Below are 22,489 nucleotides of genomic sequence, written 5' to 3'. Positions count from 1 at the left end.
AAGTATTTGGATGACAAATCAATAATGAAAGTAATCTAATAATAGCAATTTTAATTTTGACAAAAAATAAAACTAAAAGATTTGTAAAATAATTTACAAGGTTTATAAATTTCTAATTGTTATAAAAAGAATGCTTTAATCTATTATTATTTTAAATAATTACATTTATTTTTTTATTGAGACATGTGGTACCCATAAAAAAATTCTTTTTTAAATTTTGGAACATTAATATATTTTTTTTCATTACTGTTTACATTTGTCTGTATGGACAAAGCTAATATATCAAAAATATTCAAGAAAATAAAAGGAAAATAAATTTTATTTATAAATATTAAAAATAATGACACATTTTTTTAAAAACTGTACAAAAAAATGAAGTAAAACAATTTGAGCTAAAAAAGTAATTACCTCAAATTAAAAAAAAGTTTTGACTTTTCTTTTAAGGATATTTCAATAATAACTTCATTTAAAACTAGCCTGAAACTTTTTATAAAAACACGCCTTAACTTTCGCTTTAATTATCGTGGTATTATAAAACTAGTAACTTTGGTATATTTCGTAATAGAAAGTAAGTAGTCATCCTAGCCATTTAAAACTGCAGAAAGAATTAACATTGACTTTAAAGACAGTCGTGAGTGTCGATTATTATGTATACCATATGGATAACATTAAAAATTATTCACCATTATAATTAAGAAGCGCAATCATATTTCAATGACTTGAAACCTTGAAAATTTTGTCGCAATCTAAAAATAGAGCATCCATACTTCGTATTACTAATAATTTTTTTAACAAAACAAATCATTATGTTATCTCAAAGAATTTGTTTCTCAATATTTAGATCCTCGGAACTTCCTCAAGTAAACAAACTTCTATAATTTATCGATGACTTTATCAAATTGAAAAGTATTAAATAAACTTATAAAAAAATGTTAAACTCGCACTTACATGGGAAAATAGTTCTTCGGGAACAGCGATGCTTTTATTCGTCTCCAAATAATTGTTCCAATCAAAATCCATCTTTATTTGATATTAAATTAAAATCACAGCATTTAGAAATATTATAATATTAAAATTAAATAACAAAAAAGAAGCCAAACTTGATTCTTCAATATTTCAATTCATTGAGTAAAATTTTAATTCACCGTCCAACAGTTCTCTCTTCTCGCCAAAACGAGAATAACAAATAATGTCTATCTGTCTCGTTACATTTCATATTAACTGTATACTTATTTCGTTCTTATTGTCGTTCGGAAAATTTAGTCAATTAATATACATAAAACGAGCTATAATAATTCAAGCGTAAATAATACCTGAAAATATATTAAAATGGTTGTAAAAAAATTAAATATTATCTTTATACTTAACTCTTATAAATGACAAAAAATTTTATGTGTGGAACTTTTGTATAATACAAAAAACGTAATTAAATAATCTTATTTTGTTAATAATTTACAAAAATCATAATACTTTCGCTGAAGCTTTGTTAAAAACATATAATTAATGAAAATATAACCATCTTTAATTATATTTAAAAATATATATGTCTCTTATTTTATTGCGTTGAACGAAAAACAATACGATCCGTTCAAGGAAGGAACGAATGATGCGATAGGCAGTAACAATAAGTATATCTATTCAATAACGAGAAATGTGAACTTTTTATCGATAACTGAGTAAATATTTCGATTCATATACAGTATCGATTTGAATTCAGAACAAATATTTAAGTCGCAATTTACATACTTGAACGTTTACCTTTAATATGATTAACTTAAACAAACGAACCGACGTTTAGTTTGGTTAAGGATTTTTAAACTTAATCTTATTTTTAGTAACGTACAAATTTGGAACGTTAAAATTTTATAAAAGCTTTCTGTGTCTATCCATGACATGTATGAATCTGAATAAAAACATGTTATTAAAAATAATCTCTTATACATGAGTAATAAGTTTTTGTATATATACATATATATGGATTCAAATAAATTTTTATTTTATAAATATTAATAGGGATAGCAATGAATTTGTGATATAATACTAGGAAGTAGTAAGAGTTTTGTTTATTTTTAAAATACCTTGAGAAGATATAGCATATGGTACAAAAGAAAGGTACACTTCCGTGTAAAAGTATTTTATATTTGTCCTCTTTATTGCCCATTTTAATCGATTATTATTTTCAGTTTTGCGCATCACTACAGTTGAAGGCGGTGAATCATGACGTGATCTACTTAGCGAATGAAAAGAAACGTCACTGTTTATTTTAATCAGTTTCATACTATTTGTCGTAGTTGGATAACAATTTAATCAATTTGTAGAAAATATATACGTTTTAGAGTCGAATGTGTTGGAAACAAATGTTTCATTGAAAAGTGCCGACATAATATTACTTGGGAGTGAACGTTTAAACATGTGAATACTTTCTCTTATACCATACGTCTAGTTGCGACATCAACAATGAATACTGTAAACGGAATCATTTACACATTTTCTTCTAACACCTCTAAAAATCCGGACGATGAGGGCTGTATGTTAGTGAACACTTCGCAGAATGTGATTATCACCGGGGCATATAATGGAATACCACAAACGTTAATATTGAACGTGATATCATGGGTATGTCTCATCGCTTTGTTCACGATTCTGCGACGTACGGCTTGGAACTATGGCCGGATGGCGCTCGTTCAGCGTTCGAGAAGCCGTTGGACAAATTTATTCTACCGAGGCGTTGACGGAGACTCTTTGGTGGAAAGGCGGAGAAGCAACGACGAGTCTTCAAACATCGACGAAGGTTTTTTCACTTGGTTGCCAGCAGTGTTCCGCGTCACGCGCGAGCAGGTCCTTGCGAAATGCGGCCCCGACGCGGTACACTACCTCTCCTTCCAGCGTCACGCAATAACGTTAATGTTCATAGTCACCATTGTATCTATTGGAATAATATTGCCTATAAACTTCCAAGGCACAAATTTACAAGTAGATGCTAATACCTTTAGTAGAACAACCTTGTCTAATTTAAATGGCAGATCGCTTTGGCTATGGGCACATACTTTGATTAGTATTTGTTTCTTGCCCATTTCTGTGCTGATCATGAGGCGATGTACAGGCAGGAAGCCTGTCCCTACATCAATGACGGGAACTGTAATGATCACTAACATTGCTAGAGCTGATAGAAATGAAGCAACCATTAGAGCCTATTTTACTCATAACTTTCCACACATTCAAATAGTTGACCTGCGTCTTGCATACAACATAAATAAGCTTAATGAAGTTCAGGAAAAAAAGGAGATGGTAACTGAAGCTCTGGTATACACGGATACATATTACAAGAAGACTGGGAAAAGAATAACTGTTAGACAGAACTTATGCGGCCCAGAGGTTGATGCCTTGGAGTACTACACTACTGAAGAGAAACGCCTCAAGGATGAAGCTAAAAGATGTCGAGCTATGGTACTCAATGACCCATTAGGCATTGCCTTCCTTACTTTGCCATCTTACCTGCTTGCTGAACATGTTATTAAGAATTTCAACCTGCATAAGGGCTGGGTTCTCTCACATGCAACAAACCCATCTGACATTGTATGGGAGAACCTCAGTGTGCAACCCAGTGTCTGGTATGTAAAAGCCATCATTGTCAACTTTGCTCTTTTCATAGTTCTCTTCTTCCTCACAACACCCGCTATCATTGTAAACTTGTTCAACACAATGGTTGTCAAACCAGATGCCCTGAACAGGATTAGTAGCATTATTTTTGAGTTTTTACCGACCCTGCTGCTGTGGACCATGGCTGCTGTCATGCCGGCGATTGTTGCCTTCACTGATAAATTCCTGTCACATTGGACAAAGTCTCAGCAAAACTACTCCATCATGACTAAAACGGTTTCTTTCCTGCTGCTAATGACGTTGATTCTGCCGTCATTAGGACTTGCTAGTGCGGAGGCCTTCGTCGCTTGGACACTGCATCATGAGAACGACACGATGCGTTGGGATTGCGTGTTCCTGCCAGACAAAGGTGCGTTCTTCGTGAATTACGTCATCACTTCTGGTTTTATTGGAACCGCGTTAGAACTGATCCGCTTTCCCGAGTTGTTCCTTTACGTCTGGTACCTGTTGCAATCGAAGTCGAAAGCTGAAAAGAGTTACGTGAAGAAGGCGATCTTGTACGAATTTCCTTTTGGTGTACATTACGCGTGGAGTTTGGCTATCATATCCATTACTATAGTATACAGTTTGGCTTGTCCTCTGATCTCGCCATTTGGTCTGGTTTATCTGCTGTTAAAGCACGTGGGCGATAAACATAATTTGTACTTCGCTTATGGGCCGAGCGACATGAGCGGAGTCGGTGGCGGGCGTATTCACGCAGCTGCCGTGAGAATGGTTCGAGTTTCCGTGTTACTTCTCCTCGTAAACATGGCCGCGTGGGCGGGACTTCGTTCCGGTTTCGAGGCGCGAACGATTATTCTTATCATGGCGTCTATTGTTGCGTTCGGGACTTTTCTACTCCTTAGCCCTTTTCCTAGCTGCACTCCTCCTGCACCGTTGCAGGTGGAATCTAGCGTTCGCTTCCCAGAATACGTGGCTCCGGTTTTACTGAAGCCGATCGACTCAACACCGGTTTCCACGCCTTCGACCCCCGACTATGGAGCATCATCCCCCGTCACGAATCCCTCCTACAACCCTGAACCCATTAACATATAAGAGAATTGAACAAGTTATAGCAATCGCAATGCAATACCAAATACATTTTTGCGTGATAAGATAAGAACTGATCCAGAACAACTTTATTGCCACGTACTAATTGATTATCGGGTATTATTGAATCGTGTAAATAAAAACATTATATTTTTATATTAGTCATAACTTACGTATTACGTCACTATAATCAAATTAACGCAATACAGTCATATCAATTTAAATTGATTTAGATCTACTTAGATTACTTAAACGAAATTTGTACATATGTATTAACTTGAAGTATTTTTATTTTGTGCATATTAATAAAATGATTATCAAACAGTAGCGTGGTGGCGCTAAAAGCAAAAGATCGAGAAATTTCTAAATATCATGTCATACGGTTTTCTTTTACAATTATGCACCTAATATACCTATTTATGGAGAACATACAGCTTTCCATAGATTATATAATAATTTGTTTTTAGTAAATTTAAATTATTAACTGTTATTATTGCTAGTAGCATATGTCACGCGATTTTTTTTTGTTTTATATGTAATATAGATGGATATAGATGCATTGTGATATGTAGAAAGTATGTTAGTTTTTAAATGCCTTAGACGCGTGTACATTATTATCAGGAATTGTATTCCCGAATGCATACTAACCTTATATGTTGGCTTAATATGGATTACACTTTTGTATTGCAGGAATAACATATGTTGATTCGGAAACAATGTAATAAAAATCATTTGTTGATTTATCCATTTGTATCTTATTGAAACCGCCCCCATAATTTCTTATCGATAATGACATTACAGTACCCTACGATAGAGCGTCTTCTCTGTCGCACGAAATACAACTGACAAAACGTCACATAGGTAGTGTGGGAAAGAGATAGTGCTCTACGGATTCGAAATTAGCCGATTGTCTCTTTCCAAAGGTCGATGTGCAATATTTATCGCCGGGTACTATAGATAAATATGCATTCGAATATGCGATCTCTGATAATAATCGAAGCTATCTTATTTTTGATGATTATATAAAATTACAACAATATATACCGTATATTTCACTTGATGTTCGGTTTTTTGTGTAGCCAAAAAATAAATTTCACCATTCCAATAAGCATAGTTTTTAATGTTGTTTTTTTATTTACCTAATATTAATTTCGGAGTTCGCTGGTTATGCAAATTAAACGAATAAAATTTAACTTAATGTTTGGTAAAGATCAGAGGTTTCCAGACTTTCTTCCTCACGGATCATTTTCAACGTTGACCCGCCTGCTGATACATTTCTACCATATTCCAAAAATATGAAGAGTAGATCTACATTACCCGGCGATAAATATTGCAGCGACTGCCAAACGTCACATAAGTAGTGTGGGAGAGAGATAGTGCTCTACGAAGCCGAAATTAGCCGATTGTCTCTTTCCAATGGTCGATGTGCAATGTTTATCGCCGGATACTGTAATTACGGGCATTTGCTTTGCAACTAGGGTCCAAATACGAATTTATGGTTTTCGAAATAAAAAGTGCGAATTTTAGCGCATTGTAAGTAGCGACACGTACTGGCTATGCATATTTTTACGATTAACATTCACTAAGTTAATATCTGCCTATATAGATGAAGTAAACTTAACAGTCCTTCACTATCTAAAAAAAAAAATGTTTCATGGACCTGCTTAAGAATTGTAACCCATCTAGTCTTTCCGTGGACTCCCAATGTTTTATTTTTATTCGAAGCCGAGCACGTTTTGTAATAAAAATCGATTATTCGATGAAACATTCGAAAAAATTTCTGTTCATTTGCCGAATCGATGTGATTAAATAATTATTGTGTGATTTTTATTTTTATACAACTAATATTTCTAATGAAAAAAAGTTTTTTGAATAAAACTTTACGTGTATAGTTATTGTGTTAGATAAATGTATTTGTTGTTTCGCTTGTATGTATTTACGGCGCGATTGGTGACTTATCGTTCGCACGCTAAAGTTATTAATTCTGCGATATTTTTTATCAAATATATGACGTATGAACTATTGTGGTGTTGTTTTATTTTTATCGGCTTTACTTTATGGAAGAATGTTTAACCTGGGGACATAATATTCGACGGTACAGTACAGACTGTTCAACACTTACACAGTTCCCGATTCGAATCCAAAAGCCATAATCACGTGATCCTTTGCGCAAAATCTTGCACCTCCTCAAGCAAGAATCTACTGCAGAATCTTTTGATGAGTTGTTTTAAACCTTAAGTGATTTAAAGCATTTGGGTTGCGACTTCAAATATAATAACAAAAAGATTGTGTAAAATTTTGTAGTAAATATTAGGAGGATCGGAAAGTAATGTATGTAGCTTTCTTAAGTTAAATTCACACGACTAAACTTATACGACTAGACTTTTAACAAGTTTTTATTTCTAATCAACAATATATTCACCTTCGTTGTCAACAACCTTTTGCTATCTAGTAGTTTTTCAATGCCGGAGCGGTAACAAATCAATCGGTTTTTTTTCTGTAAAATATGTCAACAGAAACGACATTACTTTCCGGTACCACGAATATATATGTAAAGAAACTTATGTAAATTAAAAGGCTTTTGCGTGACTTGCAGCTGGAAGAAGAATACCCATCACAATTGCCTGCATTCAGTAAATCAAGAAAAACAATACATCCTGGCGACACTAGTTACATATTTAAAAAAAAATATATATATTGCTATCGAATCAAAACAAGGAGTCTATATAGAATGAAGTTATTTATTTCTTTAATTAATTTTATATAACAGTATCCGAGCTCATCCGAAGCCATTTTCTTACCAAGCACGACGAAACTCGAAGAATTGTAGGTTGTGTGCAGAGCATATAGTTCTTGCAAGTGATAGCCGAAAGGTTCTCGAGTGGCAAACACGAGCCAGTATTTAATGGAATCAGGCGTTACCTTAAGGAAGTCCATCCTAAGTAAGAAAAGGACCAATATTAAGCCACTTCCGCACATGCAGTGGTAGTCGTGCAACAAAGTGCACCGCCCGCCAGCCCGCTGATAAATGCGCATACGGCAAACAATGCGAACTACTGCCACCGTCAAATCACTCAACACGTGTTTCACCCCTCCACGGGACATCTTCAGGAGTTATGTTACACCGATTAGTGCCAAACACGAGCCAGTAGACGCGGCGTGGCCCGACCCTTCCACCAGGTGGACCGGCGATATAGTATAATTATTCATAGTATACGGTCGCAGGAAATTACTGATCTTTAAGGAAAGCTGCACTTTGCTTTATATTCACTACATATAACAAACGTTAATTTTATATTTGTTCAATAAAAAGCAAAGGAATAATAAACATGTTACGCAGGTAACTTTTAACATGGCCGCTGAATGTAAATTAAGAGGATTGAAATTAATGATATTGATTTAGAAACATTATAAGGTTAGTCATCTACATATTTATTTGTTAAGATATAATTTTGTACGTACATTTATTTCTTTGGGCTTCAAAAAAAAAACATTTTTTTTTGGCTTTAAAAAAAAAACAACTGTCATTAAGTTTATTGAAAATTTATAGGTTATAAAATATTGTTTTTTTTTACATAAACACGTGTTGGTAGTTAGAGCTTCATCGATTTTAGATGATAAAATGCAGAAATTTACTAAACTTGACCTCTAAAGTACTAACACGGGCTCCCTTGGCAGCTTTAGTCCTGGCATGACACGTTTTCACAGTTTCAAGTATTTGACAGGTGGCTACAGATCTAACCTAATACACAGGTTGATTATTTATTGTTGTAAAAGTAAAAAGTTTAAGGTTGTTAATGTATCAGCTTATTTGTCAGTTAAATGCTTTTAACTATTTCCAATCGCTCTGTATAAAGTTATCATAGATGTGTCTGAATTTTTTCTCTTATGCGTCATGCTAATAAATTCTATGTTTGCAGGGACATATAGTAAACAATAATTTTAATATTACGTAATTTATTATTTCTGAAACCATAGAATTGTTGAAAGGGTCGATCAAAAATTCTTTTTCAGTAAATGAACTATACATTCACCACCTTTAAAGATTCTACACACAAAAGTTTTGGGTCTTTGGTAATTTTATGTCAAAATCTATGGGGACGAAAGCTTCGGAAGTGTCAGCCTACAAGGTCAACAGACGACCTTGTTGGTCAGGCCTAGGGGGCGCCATGGATTCATTGTACATGAACTAGAGCCGCCCCTGATGCATACGTCCAAATGAGCAATTGCGTATATCTTAATTTGTCTAACTATAAGTAATAAAATTTTCTACATTCACTCGATTATAAAGTATGCGAAGAACAAAATGACCGTGACCCAGTTAGCGCTGTGACGACTTGAGAACCGTTGGTTAATAGTTCGAATGTAATTTGAATGTTTTTGTGATACAGATAATTAAATAACAGAACAAAATCTCAAGCTAAAAACGAATTGCCGCTTGTGACGCCATTGCATTACAGATTATAAGTCATTACAGGATAGTTTGGAGTAAATTGTAAAAAAAAATTTGATCATCTAGCTGTCACATTTTTAGACGTAGCTCGAAGAATTGCTCGTTGAAATGACAGCGGGCTTGGCATAGCTCGTGAAACAATAGCAAGTCACTACCAGCATTCTGTATTAAACAGCCTTTTTATCACACATCGTCGTTTTATATCCGGATACAGAGCCACATCTCTCCTCTCAAATGTCTATATTCTTAAAACCACAATACAATATGTATTTTTAATTTATCTAATATACTTTGTTGAACATAAAAATTGCGAACCTAACTATATTTAGTATACTTTTATATATTCAACCTTTAAGCTCTTGAGAATAAAGAATATAATAAAGAAAATCCTGCGCGTAATACATTTTAATTTATTTAATATTTCTTAAAGACAATTGATAGCGATTAAACCTGTTTTTAAATACTTTACGAGGTTTTGTAACATAAAAAATCTTGATTTATTCGTTCCGAAACTATGAAAATGAAAGAATCAAAATGCCGGCTTGTTTTTCTTTTTCGCTATACAGTATACTACATTGCTGCCAACAAAATATTAATAAATTTGTCATTCTATTACAAATATATCACAATTAGGGATAAGTATCATTTATTGACACTAAATAAAAATGGCAGCCATTTTTATTAGTTTATTGAATTTCGAAATTTCAGAGGTTATTAATATGTAACATTATATTTCAATAATCTCTTTACTTGTTTTAATCTGTAATTAATTTAATTATGACCAACTACGAATACCATTATCTTATCCTTAACTGGAAACCAATATTATTAGCGTATCGTTTTTTCGTGACAGAAATAGCAGTTATATGGTTTATCTTATGAGGTAGCCATGACACATTTTTTCTATATATATAAAATGTTAGCGACTAACGTATTTTATTAGTTAATAATGCACAAATATATGAACAACTGCAAATTCGCGGAAATTACGAAACGTGAAATTTTCTTGACAACGGTTTCGCGTGTTTAAAGACTGTTATTTAGCGTGCGCTATTTTTATATAGCTTTCCTCGTTTAATACAATGTAATGAATATCTTAAGAACGGAGGAAAGAAGCCGTAATCCGACCTACTGGCTTTGTTGGGTATCGCATAACATCGCCTAGTGTATATGACGCAATGATACAATAGATACAGATATATATAACGGTGACTTTCACAGGAAAGTTTTAAATATATATATTTATAATATGTATTAAACCTTATAGTATATATGTTATATACGTATGTATGAATGTTTAGGTATGTATGTTTATGTTCGTTTGTTTGTAAATATGTATTTTTTTTACGCGTAAACTACCCATTATTAGTACTTTTACCTTTTCCATACTATGGTTGTCTGGAAGAGATTACCTTGTATGATAAGACCGTCCATTGTACTTTTTTGTATGTTATCGTAAGACTTATTAAATGTATCTTAACGTGTACAATGAAGAATATTACATAAATAAAAAACATACATAAATAAAATATATATCGGTGTTGAGGATAAAAAAAATTATTAGATTTTTTTTACTATATTTATTAAGTTAGTATACACGATAATTACAAGAAATAAAGATAAACTCGTAACGCCTAAACTTCGCCTACAGAGAGATAACAATTACGTTTTTTTTTAATTTTAAATCTAAAATTTATTAAATCGATCTTGTTATAGGAATCCATAGCTTTCAGTTGATCGAAAAGTGTGGAATTTTGATAGTTGACTCATTTGCAGGATTGGTTTTATAATCTATGCATCAAACATGGTAGCTTACTCACAAACTGACTACACTGACCTTTTACTTCTTGGCTTTACTGAAATTCACGCCCTTGCAGGAAAAACCAGGTCCAAAATTCGACGATTTGCCTCCACAGGTCTATATGTCCTGCTTTTCTTAGTGCTTTCGTTATTATAGCCTGTCATCACCCACACAGAGTCCGGCCTTTGGGTTGGTGATAGCCCTCTTGGTCTCTTTCCTTCTACTTTTTCTACGACAACCAGCTTATCGATACTCTCTGGTAGCCTCCAACCTATTTGCCTGAAGTAGCCCAGAATCCGCTTGTAACAAATGGTGGAAAGTGTGGTCTTTTTACGGTGGTAAGTAACACCTGATCTTTTTATGTTAAAAATAATCGAAGATCTTTTAAATTTGAATTCAGATTTAGGAACAAGATATACTGATTCGAGTTTCCTCTGTTTGAATCGGAAGAATAAATCTTAAAAGCCTCTAAGATGTATTCTAAATTTAAATTTTTGATATTGTTACATGTATACGTTAATTTTTTAGTATCGAGTTTTACAACAACTCCACGCAGCTGTTTACTTTGCGTAACAAATTTCATTTATACACTTTTTTTGTTTGAATAAATATCATTGCATGAATCGAGATTGGATTGCAGTAAGTATATTATATCATACATTAATATACAGAATACACATAGACGAGGAATACATATCTTGTTTGTCTTTATATAGATAATAATTTAGAATATTTGTAATTTAAATGGTAGAAAGCGCTGTTCGAAACGGTAGAATAACTAAAACCTTTTATTACGTATCACATTTGACACAATAGAAATCCCGCCAAAATTTGACTTTAATATTTTTTTAATTAAAATTTGTTATACGTATTACGCATAAATCCTAATGATCATTATGCATACGTCAAATTAGTAAATTTCTATTTAATTTCGCTCAAATCATTTATACGGTGATAAATGAAAAATGTTCTCGTTGTCGTCGCATTAAAATTACGTCATTATTCGCGCACGTAAATTACTTCGAAATTCGAACGAAACTACCAAAGTTTCGTATCCTTTTAAATGAGCTTAGTAACTTTGAACAAGAATATAAAGCATTTATAATTTTGAAACACTATAACAGGGATGCCATAGCTTCTTGATAGCCAGAGAAGTTTTTTTTTAATTTGACATTGTTTGTACACAACTCAATAATGTTTTTAAAAGTATATATTAAATAATATGTATATTGAATTTAAGTATTGTAACACATTTATTTTACATCTCTATAATTCTTTAAAATTTGGTGAATAATTATTTTTATGAATTTTCTACCTTCTAGTTATATTGCAATACGTACAAAATAACTGTATTTTCGTTAAAATTATATTAACATGTAAACGAAAAAGGAAATCGGATACATTTATCGAAAGCCTTGGTCGAAACCTTCAAAGAGTCGCGGGTTGCCTGTGTGTTGTATATATGTTGACATCTAAAGTAAGTAGTGTATCGACATTTTCAATTCAATATATAGTCTGTTAAAAAATAAACTAAATGTTACTTTTGAATTTAGAACCTATCATTTTTATGACTATTCTATATTTTACTACAATTTTTTGTTATACTATAATACACATATAGTTTATATATTAATTTTTATTTATCTAACAATGTTTATTTCTAATTAACATTATGTTTTTAAATATTTTATAAAAACATTCTTGTATAAAATCCAGACGGTTCCAATGTGGGTAGTAAATTTTCGTAATAATCACAGTATGTCTGTCTGCTTATACAATTTGGTTAGTTATTTTATTTATCTGGTCTATTTATCTTGAAAGCCGTGTTAATCTCGACCAACATATGTATGCCGTACAAAATGTATGAACTAGCCCCTTTAATTTACTATATGATATAATTGATCACGAGGCACAGCTGGTTTTCGACAATGAGTCACGATTTTTTTAAGGTGAATACACTATATGTTATGAGTCATAATATTCGAAAGACAAAATCTTCTGCACCTACATACTTAGTGCTGCCATAAACATTATTACAAAAGAAAACATTATTTTATTATACGTAATAATTATTATTATAACAGTGTGTTAGTTCAATATATTAATATAAAATCATTAAAAATATATAAAGTTTATTCGAAATGATCTTCATTGGCTGCAATACAGTCACATAGAAAATTCTTCATTGCCAATAATAGGGATTGTTTTAGGGACTCCAAATTATCATGGCATTTACATGGCAATCCTTACTTCGTAAGACAGATTTTAAATCATAATCTAGTGAATTCAGGACTATGTGATGGCCAGTCTTCAGCTCTGATGAAGTCCAGAATGTTCGTTTCTAACAAAGATTGGGTGAATCGGCCGAACTCGGCACCGAGTTCCGCTGAAAGTATCATGTTGTTAAGGGACTTAATTAGTTTTTCAAGAATGGTATCTTAATACACGTGTGCTGAAATTTTTATACCTTTGTCACGAAAATACGGTGTAGTCACACCTTCATAGTTAACACCCCACCAAACAATCAATGAAAGCTTCTTTAGAGCTTTCAGCATAAATAGTCATTTTGTTTATTAAAATATTGCTCAATTGTACAAATTCTCTTGATCGTAATTTTTTTTTGTAACCGTTCTTCACGTACCGCTTAAGTAGTTGTTTTGAATTTACCACCTTATTTCTTTTAAATTATCAGTTAAGAAATGACTAGTGCTTCTCTTATAGGCTATAAGTCTTAAACCATCTTTTAAAATACATGGTTCTAGATGCTATATTGTATTTCCTTAATGAATATTTTGCTTTCGGACAGGAATTTTTCGAACTATTTCTCTTGCTGCTTTTAAAACATTTTTCGTACGAACACTTCGTGGACAGCGAGAAATTTTTATATCACAAACGGAGGAGGTATCATTGTTACTATTAATGGCCGGGTATACAAATATTTAACTAACACCAAACGTATGGAGGGTTATAAAAATAAATGTATTGCAATCATAGCGATTCGATTCTCTATTACCCCACTCAATTTTAACATCACAAAGCATTTTACAATATATTGGCGCGAAAATACAATCAACTGTCAAATGTATAGCAGTAAGGAAGGTAAGGACAGATAATATAATGTGCACAAAACTGTCAAAATGAAAAAAAATTAAATCATATTGGATCTCCTTACTAGTGGGAATGAGAAAATCTTTTTTTTTTTGTTATGTTATCATCTGCAATCAGCCGTAAAGCTGTAATCAGATTTGTTGTGTGGATTTTATTAGAACAGGAGAGCGATGTCTCGCTATCTAATCAAAGTACGTGTTTTCACTTCTTTTACCCACACTCGTGACGTCAATTAATCCAGAAGTGAGTGCATTAGAATGAGGAAAAAATATTAAGACGATGTTATTAAAAACGAAATTAAAGAAAACATATGATAACAAATGATTTTAATCTTATTAATGTAGTTGTTGAGAATATCAGTAAAGATTATTAAAATACCAATAAAAATATAAATTAAAAAGAAAAATTAGAATGGTTCAAAAATGGAACACTGTCCGAAACAATACATTAATGTATTAAGTCATATTGTGTAAAGGTTAAAGCAAGTGATGTACTATCGCTAAACTATGTTACCCCTGCCGTAGGGGACTGAGACAACACCCGTTTTTAGTGAGCTGTCGCCCGCTCCCTGAACGTGACCAGCGTGGGCGAACCGTGGTTGGATACAGATCCCTCCTCGACTCGCCTGTGATCCACGCTACCGTCCCAAGCTGCAAGCACACATCGATAACACATTCCTTCAAAGCTCTACTCGCGAAGAACCTCTGCTATGTGCTAACATCACTGTGGAACTGGTAGGCGCCCTACCAGCTTTATTTATCTAGTTTGTAAGTTTTTAAGTTTACGGACCCTTCCGCTCCGTGAACTCGGTTCAGATGAAACTGTAAAAGCCTTAGGACTAACAGAAACTACTCCTACAGAGAAAATGCAGGTCTGAGATTTGCGATTGTATGTCGGGGGTTTATTCCAGCGATAAAAACTTATATAATTCACACTATACTTTAATTATATAGGGTTACTGTTCTTCACAAACAAGTAAGAAAAGGACCAATATTTAGCCACTACCGCACATGCAGTGGTAGTCGTGCAATGAAATGCACCGCCCGCCAGCCCGCTGATACATGCGTATGCGGCAAACAATGCAAATCACACAACCGCCACCACCAAATTACTCAACACATGCCAAACACAGAATAACTACAGGCACTAATCGGTGTAACATAACTCCTGAAGATGCCCCGTGGAGGGGTGAAACACTCGTTGAGTAATCAGTGGGATGAAACTATGATGACCACGACATACTGTCGCTAAACAAAGTGGGTTTTTATATAAGAATGAGTCTGTTTGTTGATGTTATATATGTTAGACCCTTGAGAGAGAAGTCATTCCGCAAATAGTATTTATAAATTTAAAATAAGATGTCTATTGCTTTATTCTTGGTATTTAAAAAAAAAGAAACAATTTAGTTAAATTTTGTTTCTATCTCCTTTTCTTTTTTTTTTTAAATTAGTACATCGCATTTAAGAATCAGAAAAAAAAAATAACAATACATTCTAAAATTTAAATTTATAAATGGAATATATAGAACGCAAGCCGTGGAAGAAAAATGCTATATTTCAATAGCAAATATTATTATCGCTAATAGCATTCTCGAAATCAATGCTCCTTTTTTGCACGGAATAAAGCTTTAGTTTAAAAAGTTGTCCTTTGGGACTCTAAGGGTCCACGGAAGACTGATCAGTCTAGGTTACTATAAAAAATAAATGGGGCTTTACAAATTCGTAAACGGATCTACGAATATTTATCATTAATATAAAAATAAAATGTTGGCTTGATTTTGCCTATCAATACACAGACAAATTTTAATAGTCACATTGACTTATTAACAATTGTATATTCCATACGCATAAATGTGTAACCAAAAAATTAGCAGTTTGATTATCACGGAACTGGAATTTTTGCGATAATTTCTAACAAAACAGAAGCCAAATATAGATGATTTAACATCAATCCATCCTCCTCCATTAAAATAATAGCCATTTTGTGAATGTTATTGTTCCAGTTAAATAACGTTATAACTGTACCGTTGGAACCAGCTAAAAGCTGTAAGAGAACAGTCAAAATGAATAAATAATTCGCGACACTTAAATGCGACATTAATTATATTATCATATGATATTAATGGAGTCGTATTCCTTAACATTATACAAGGCACGTTCTGCGATAAATATTCCAATGACGTAATAACAGTCTCATTTATGTACTACAATAATTAACTATTAATAAGGCTTGTTATATAATCTGTATTAATGTGATGGTGTAAATTAGAGTTGTAACAATGTTTCGTATGCAGTTTTCGATTAAGCCAATACTGGCGTATATTAGTGATGTTCTGTTTTATTAACATTTACGGTTTTTAATGCTTCATGTAAAAGTAATTTGAATCCGGAACATAAAAATTAAAAAAAATATATTATGAATTATGATAAAGACAACAATTGTGGCTGCAAGCGATACTTGCACAGCAAATAACACCGACGACATACTTTAACCCAGGTAAGCAATCTTTTTAATAAATGGGCTAATTTAAATTTAATTTTTTTTCGGGAAGCCGCAAATGAAGTAATACATATTAACAATTTACAATATAAACAATAGGTTTAAAAAAAATAAGTTTTAAGAAATAGAGATTACACGTACAGATTTTAATGCAAAATGTAAAAACAGTTAAAAAAGGATAGAAAACCGAAATTACTTAAAATTTTTAATAATAACTTTGGCACTGTTTTTTTCGATACAAGCCGATTAATAAAGGCTGGAATTGATGCTTTACTAATACGTAAACCGTTTTTTTATCCAACATCACTGGTTTGATCGATAATCATTTATTATAATAAGTTTTATAACAATATATTGATGTGCGTAAAATTAATTTAATTTTAGAAATACCTAACGTGCCACATAAGCATGTTTAACGGGGCGCGTGTTGCTCGTCCCTGCTTTAAGCAAATATAGAACAGTCGTCTTGTTAACAGGCAACGCACTTGTAATGCCTAAAATATTTGTAGTTACTACATTTATTTGTCTCGCGGGTATCGACCGGCGACACAGTGAACTTTAAGTAACGAACGACTTTGGGCAAGTTGACTTTTATAGTTTATCTCTTCACAGTGACAAAGGTCGAAGTATCCCGCGGTAACCTCGGACCGTTACAATAATTATTTCATTGAATTTTTGAAATCAATAATTCACATTCAGACTCTGCGCCGTCCTTAGAGCAAGTGCCCCAGTGCGGACAAAGCGATTACATTAAGATATGCCGTTCGAAAATCAACCGGCTTCGTTGGAACCGAGGTCAATTCTTGTATCACAGAGGAAGAGACGTTGCTGGAGTTTTTACTTACACTTCTTCTCCCTGCACCAACACCTGAGGAAGAGGTAGTAATGTTAGTCAGGAACTGTTAAAGTGGTATCTGTCTCTAGAGCCTAGTAGCGGCCCGAGTCAAAGCTTCCGAGGAAGCCGACCAACTTGGTTACGTTTGTGGCGTGCATATCGCGCGCCACTTAAACACCAACCTCTTACCCACGTGACCGTCAATCGCATGGCGGCGGCGGCAGTGAAACAGATACATGACAGATGGCGCCACAGTAGACGCAACGAAAATCTGCATTGCGCTGTTGAGAGTCTCCGCGCTCATTATAAGGGCTAGCGGAGGTGCGGTCAACGCAAGAAGAAGAAGCAACTGAAGATCAAGAACCTACCGTACTACGACCACTCCTACACTACCGACGAACTACCGAAGGAAGAAGCTACCGAAGAACAAGAAGCTACCGTACTACGACCACTCCTACACTACCGACGAACTACCGAAGCACAAGAAGCTACCGAAGAACAAGAAGCTACCGTACTACGACCACTCCTACACTACCGACGATCTACCGAAGCACAAGAAGCTACCGACGAACAAGAAGCTACCGAAGAACAAGAAGCTACCGAAGAACAAGAAGCTACCGAAGAACAAGAAGCTACCGTACTACGACAACTCCTACACTGGCACCGCGCCCTACACGTTAAAAAAGCTTTTAAGATAAATGCTCTCTGTGCCCTACCATATTAAACTCGCAGAATCTACAAGTGCCACTTGGAAAGCAGTATTAGTCAACACAAAAAAAGTTACAATAAACACTATATTGATATCGATGTTACAATATGGAGACTCTAGGTTATTGGAGAGACCTACATTAGCCCCTGTGTTCCTTCAAATGAGTTAGAATCTTAAGATTTATGTTCTATTTCTTATTATTTAGGTTTATCTTAGAGTACGCAATATATTTGACCTTTAAACGCCGCGTCTGGATGGCACCGTGTAATAATCAATAAGCCGATACCTTAAAAGACGTAAGCAAGTACCGGTAACATTCATTTTAAATACATTCCTCGCACGTGAATGAACTATCATATCTTTTTCAATTCGTACAATAAATAACTGTAATCATTTGCCGTATTTTAATTTGTCAATGTTCAAGAATCTGTAGTATGTGTCTTCAAAACTCAACAGGTTGTTAAAAAGGTCTTACCAGTGGAATGGACGTCGTATAACAGGTGGGATTGTATTCTAAGCTATTATTAATAAAACAACTAATTTTCAGTACTTAATTGTAAAATGTTAGATATAATGCCAAAACAATTATAACGGCTATTTGTTTTTAGATAAAAACAGTAATTGTATTGACATGAAATAAAACTCGAATGAATTTAAATCAATTATTTAATAAAGTACCGATTTAGATAATAAATAAATATCACTCTTTTCTATTATCATTCAAAATATTTTTAATCTTTTTATCTAGTATTAGTAGAGTCGTTGTATTGACTATAATTTTGTTCAGTAAATTCTTAAACTTTCATCGTAAGCTGAAACCTCTAACAATGTTATATTAATCATAATACGTAAATGACAACATTCGCTAGGCTCCTTATTTACGCGCCACTAGACTGTAACATAAGCCATGTTATCCCAGTCGTTATTCCATTTAAAGCGACTTTAAAACCGTAACAAAGTATAATTTTACATTATTGCTAAAGAGTTGCAGAGGGCGCCAAGTTGACATTTATTAAAATGACGTTTAAAAAACGAATGGATGAATGAAGCGAAAAATGAATGAATTGTTCTTAAATTTAAAATTGTTTTATTCAGAAAATTCGAAATTGCATTTAATGATGGCGGATTTTAGTGTACGATCTGACTTTTACCTCGTTATACCTCGTATAACATGTTTAATATTAATACCAAACTAACAAAATGCTTGGAACACTTAACACTACGATGTTAATGATTTTAAATTTCAAACCCACGTGTACATTATCATAGAACGATGATCACTAGTGAACTATGTATTTAGTGATCTTGTTACAATACAGTGGCGATGTTATTCATATTGTAATAAATATTAGACCCGTTTTAAAAGTTGATATTGCCTTAAATAGGCTCTATGTATGAAAGATTTTAAAACATGAAAACACAAACTAAATGAAATTATTTATGAAAACGTCATTTTTTTTAAAAGTTGTAAATATGGTAAAAAGACAAAGCTCCAAAATATTATAACAGGTTATGTTTTTACACATGAAAAATCTATTTCTTACATGTTATTAGTTAGTGTTACCATGTAAAGTACAAATTTCTTGTTCAGTAAGTCATTTTGCATTAATCACATCTAAATAAAACATGCACATTTACTTAACTTTTTATTGTTCATATAAATTATTTCATAACAATTACTTAGATATCACTAATGAATTGCTAAATTTAATCACTGCTAATATTGTGTTCTCATTATTAAAATAAAAAATCACATAAGAACTTTCCTTGTTGATAGTAAAAAGAGTATTTATTATGATTTAATTTATTTTTTTATTTCTATTGGACAAAGGACATTCACTCATTCACAACATTAGCAATCATTACTTAACCTATATTTTCGTGCATTTAGTGCGTCTTTTTGGGCTTCGCAAGTTTTTCGTATTTGCTCTTTGAGGAGTACCAGAGACCAAAAGGAATAGCGAGGGATGGTAAAGTCATAACAGCGAATGCAGCCCAATCTAAGATGTGAGAAGAGAATTTGCGGTCATAGTCTTTGAATGCTACAATAGCACCTTCTCCTGGAGAACTGCTAATGGAGAATTGCTCCTGAAACAAAACATTAATTTTTTAATTAATAAATTTTGAAATATACATTTAAGAAGTTCATTAAATAAAAAGTTGTACATAATTCTATAATTAGGTAAATGTTTTTTTTAAGTTATAAACCTTGAAAATTATAAATTGCACTACTAATGTATAAAGGATATTGTAAAGATTACCACAAAAAAGACCCATCTGAGTAGCAAACTCTTTTCAAATTGAGCTTATTATGTAAAATGGACTTAAATTATCTTGAAATATTACAAAGTTTTTTGGTTTAACATTTTATAATATTAAAATTTACCAAGTTACTGGTATAATCCAGCCACCTTCTGTTTTAATTTGGGCAACTCAATGTAAACCCCATCTTTGGTGTAAAAAAAGGTTTAATATGTTAGATTTTAAACACTTTATTAATTATGATATATGGAATGTACACAGTTGTACCTTTGACCATGCATGTACCATTAAAACATTCTAAACATTGAACATATAAACTTAGTTAATATTATTGAGTAGATAATTCAAATAACTCCATTAGGTCTTACTTATTATCAGTTCACTTTACCTTTTATATATACACACATATACATATATTTATATACTTTAAGCTTCTAGAAAATAGTAAGCTATTAATAATTTTGCTATGGACTTTTATTATGAATGGAAATCACTTATAAGTATTAATATATTTATTTAATCTATATATTGTATATCTTATGGTTCTTAATTACAATATGATTGGTTATAAGTGTAAAAGGGGTGAATGTAACATGTGGCAGCAAAACACTAAGGTTTTTACTTCTATTTCCAATAACACTGTATGAATGATCTTTCTGAATTATGTTACTTTAATTTATTACTTCTATTGGAATGTGACAGGCCAGGAATTTCTGTCATAAATTAGAGAAGATAAAATCTCTAAGCTATTATCTGAGTATTAGCTAATAAAAGAAATGTCATACAACTCCCTTCAGAGGGTTTCACAGCGAGGTTCACTGATAACAGACAGAAAGAGTCATAAAGTGTACAGGTCTCTGAGGTACCAGAGCAAAAGTGAGGCCTAATGCCAGATGGACTGACAAAATCGTGGCTACAGCAGGTCATGGGTGGCTCCAAGTTGCCTAAGATAGTTAAAATGGAAAGCTTTGGAGGAGGCTTTTAGCCTAATGGGGTCCATACAAACCTATTGAAACTATCATTAAAAATTACTAATTTTAAGTCATTTATAGTCATTTCTATTCATTCATCATTTATATATAGTTATAGTCATTTATATAGAATAAAATAAAGCTTTATTATTATTAATACAACTTCCTTATAACTCCATACCTACTTCTAAAAATTTTTCACCTTTGTTTTAAGTCTATATGTCAATCTTAGCTTTGAATTGCATACAGTACTATCTCTGGGGACATGATACACAGTTTTACTTTAGTTTTTTTTTCTTGTTAACTGTTTTAACTTCCCGATATACCCCACATACCCCTTATGGTACATGACATACCCAGAGGTACGCATGGCACTGATTGTTAATTGATGTATTAGAGAAATAAATTAAATGATCTATAGAATTCTTAACTACTTACATCAGATGCATCTTCGCTGGACCTGTACGTAACTTCGGCGGATGTGAAGTTGAAGTAACCAAATCTATTCGACCTCACTGTGACTACGTGGGAAACGTTGGTCTGCGGCGGTATCCTGTCAATCTCGGCACTGAGTTGCCCTCCAACCACCGAAAAGACTTCAGGATGAAAACCGTTGTCTACCAGTCTAACGTTTACAGCAGGCGCCGTGCCAACGTTGTATAGAGTGTATTTAACAAGAATGTCCATGTCTTCGACTAAATATTTGTTTAACACTTGTTTAGAAACCAGTAATCTTGCGACTGCTACTTCTTCGTCGGCCATCACTGCCGCAGCAATTAATAGGACGAATGATAATAATTTCGCGGCCATTGTGTCTGAAATGTACAAATTTTACAATGAAATAAAGATGCTTATTGACCTATAAAAAGCAATGAAAATATGAATGAAAATGTATCACTCTCGTCAAGTAAAAAATATCAATAAGATTATTTGAAACAGAATTTTAATAAACAATTTATGTCTCACCTTGTTGATACTTATTTACAAAGAGAAACTAAATGAAACTTGATCAAAAGTGAAATGTTACGCTGACAAGGAATCGGACGTGGCTGACGTTTCACTCCACGCGTCAACTTATACGAAGGTTGCCATAGTTTTATGAAGTAACCACACTATCATTTTATTACATTTTTGTCATTCTGTTATTAAATCTTTCAGTAGT

General features: G+C 32.9%; 3 protein-coding genes across 3 annotated transcripts in view; 1 reads left to right on the top strand and 2 right to left on the bottom strand.

Moving 5' to 3' along the window:
• Positions 1–1,162, bottom strand: part of LOC137926561 (scm-like with four MBT domains protein 1) — a 34,719-nt gene extending 33,557 nt beyond the window's left edge. Inside the window, exon 1 of the mRNA XM_068770208.1 lies at positions 949–1,162. Coding sequence (XP_068626309.1) covers positions 949–1,020 — 72 coding nt within the window. The 5' untranslated portion in view covers positions 1,021–1,162. The remainder of the gene's footprint in view (positions 1–948) is intronic.
• A 1,104-nt stretch (positions 1,163–2,266) lies between these two features.
• Positions 2,267–6,413, top strand: Tmem63 (transmembrane protein 63). Its single transcript, XM_068770620.1, has one exon. It carries the CDS (start codon positions 2,458–2,460, stop codon positions 4,693–4,695), a length of 2,238 nt encoding a protein of 745 aa, XP_068626721.1. The 5' UTR covers positions 2,267–2,457; the 3' UTR covers positions 4,696–6,413.
• Positions 6,414–19,727: 13,314 nt separating this feature from the next.
• SsRbeta (signal sequence receptor beta) lies at positions 19,728–22,395 on the bottom strand. Its single transcript, XM_068770548.1, has 3 exons — positions 22,294–22,395; positions 21,766–22,142; positions 19,728–20,182 (listed from the first exon to the last, which is right to left on the bottom strand). Exons 2-3 carry the CDS (start codon positions 22,135–22,137, stop codon positions 19,982–19,984), a joined length of 573 nt encoding a protein of 190 aa, XP_068626649.1. The 5' UTR covers positions 22,138–22,142; positions 22,294–22,395; the 3' UTR covers positions 19,728–19,981.
• Positions 22,396–22,489: the final 94 nt, after the last annotated feature.

This window comes from Battus philenor, unplaced genomic scaffold (assembly GCF_028537555.1).
Source record: "Battus philenor isolate CCGP_79_NKW_IND1 unplaced genomic scaffold, ilBatPhil1.0.hap1 SCAF_3, whole genome shotgun sequence".
Taxonomy (NCBI): Eukaryota; Metazoa; Arthropoda; class Insecta; order Lepidoptera; family Papilionidae; genus Battus; species Battus philenor.
The sequence above is the reverse complement of the archived record's forward strand: the minus strand, read 5'-3'. Positions and strand labels throughout refer to the sequence as shown.

Coding starts and splice junctions, on each gene's coding strand:
- Tmem63 (XM_068770620.1), top strand. CDS start 2,458: ATGAATACTGTAAACGGAATCATTTACACATTTTCTTCTAACACCTCT.
- SsRbeta (XM_068770548.1), bottom strand. CDS start 22,137: ATGGCCGCGAAATTATTATCATTCGTCCTATTAATTGCTGCGGCAGTG. Junction 20,183..21,765: donor CCAGCGAAGATGCATCTGAT/GTAAGTAGTTAA, acceptor GTTTTGTTTCAG/GAGCAATTCTCCATTAGCAG.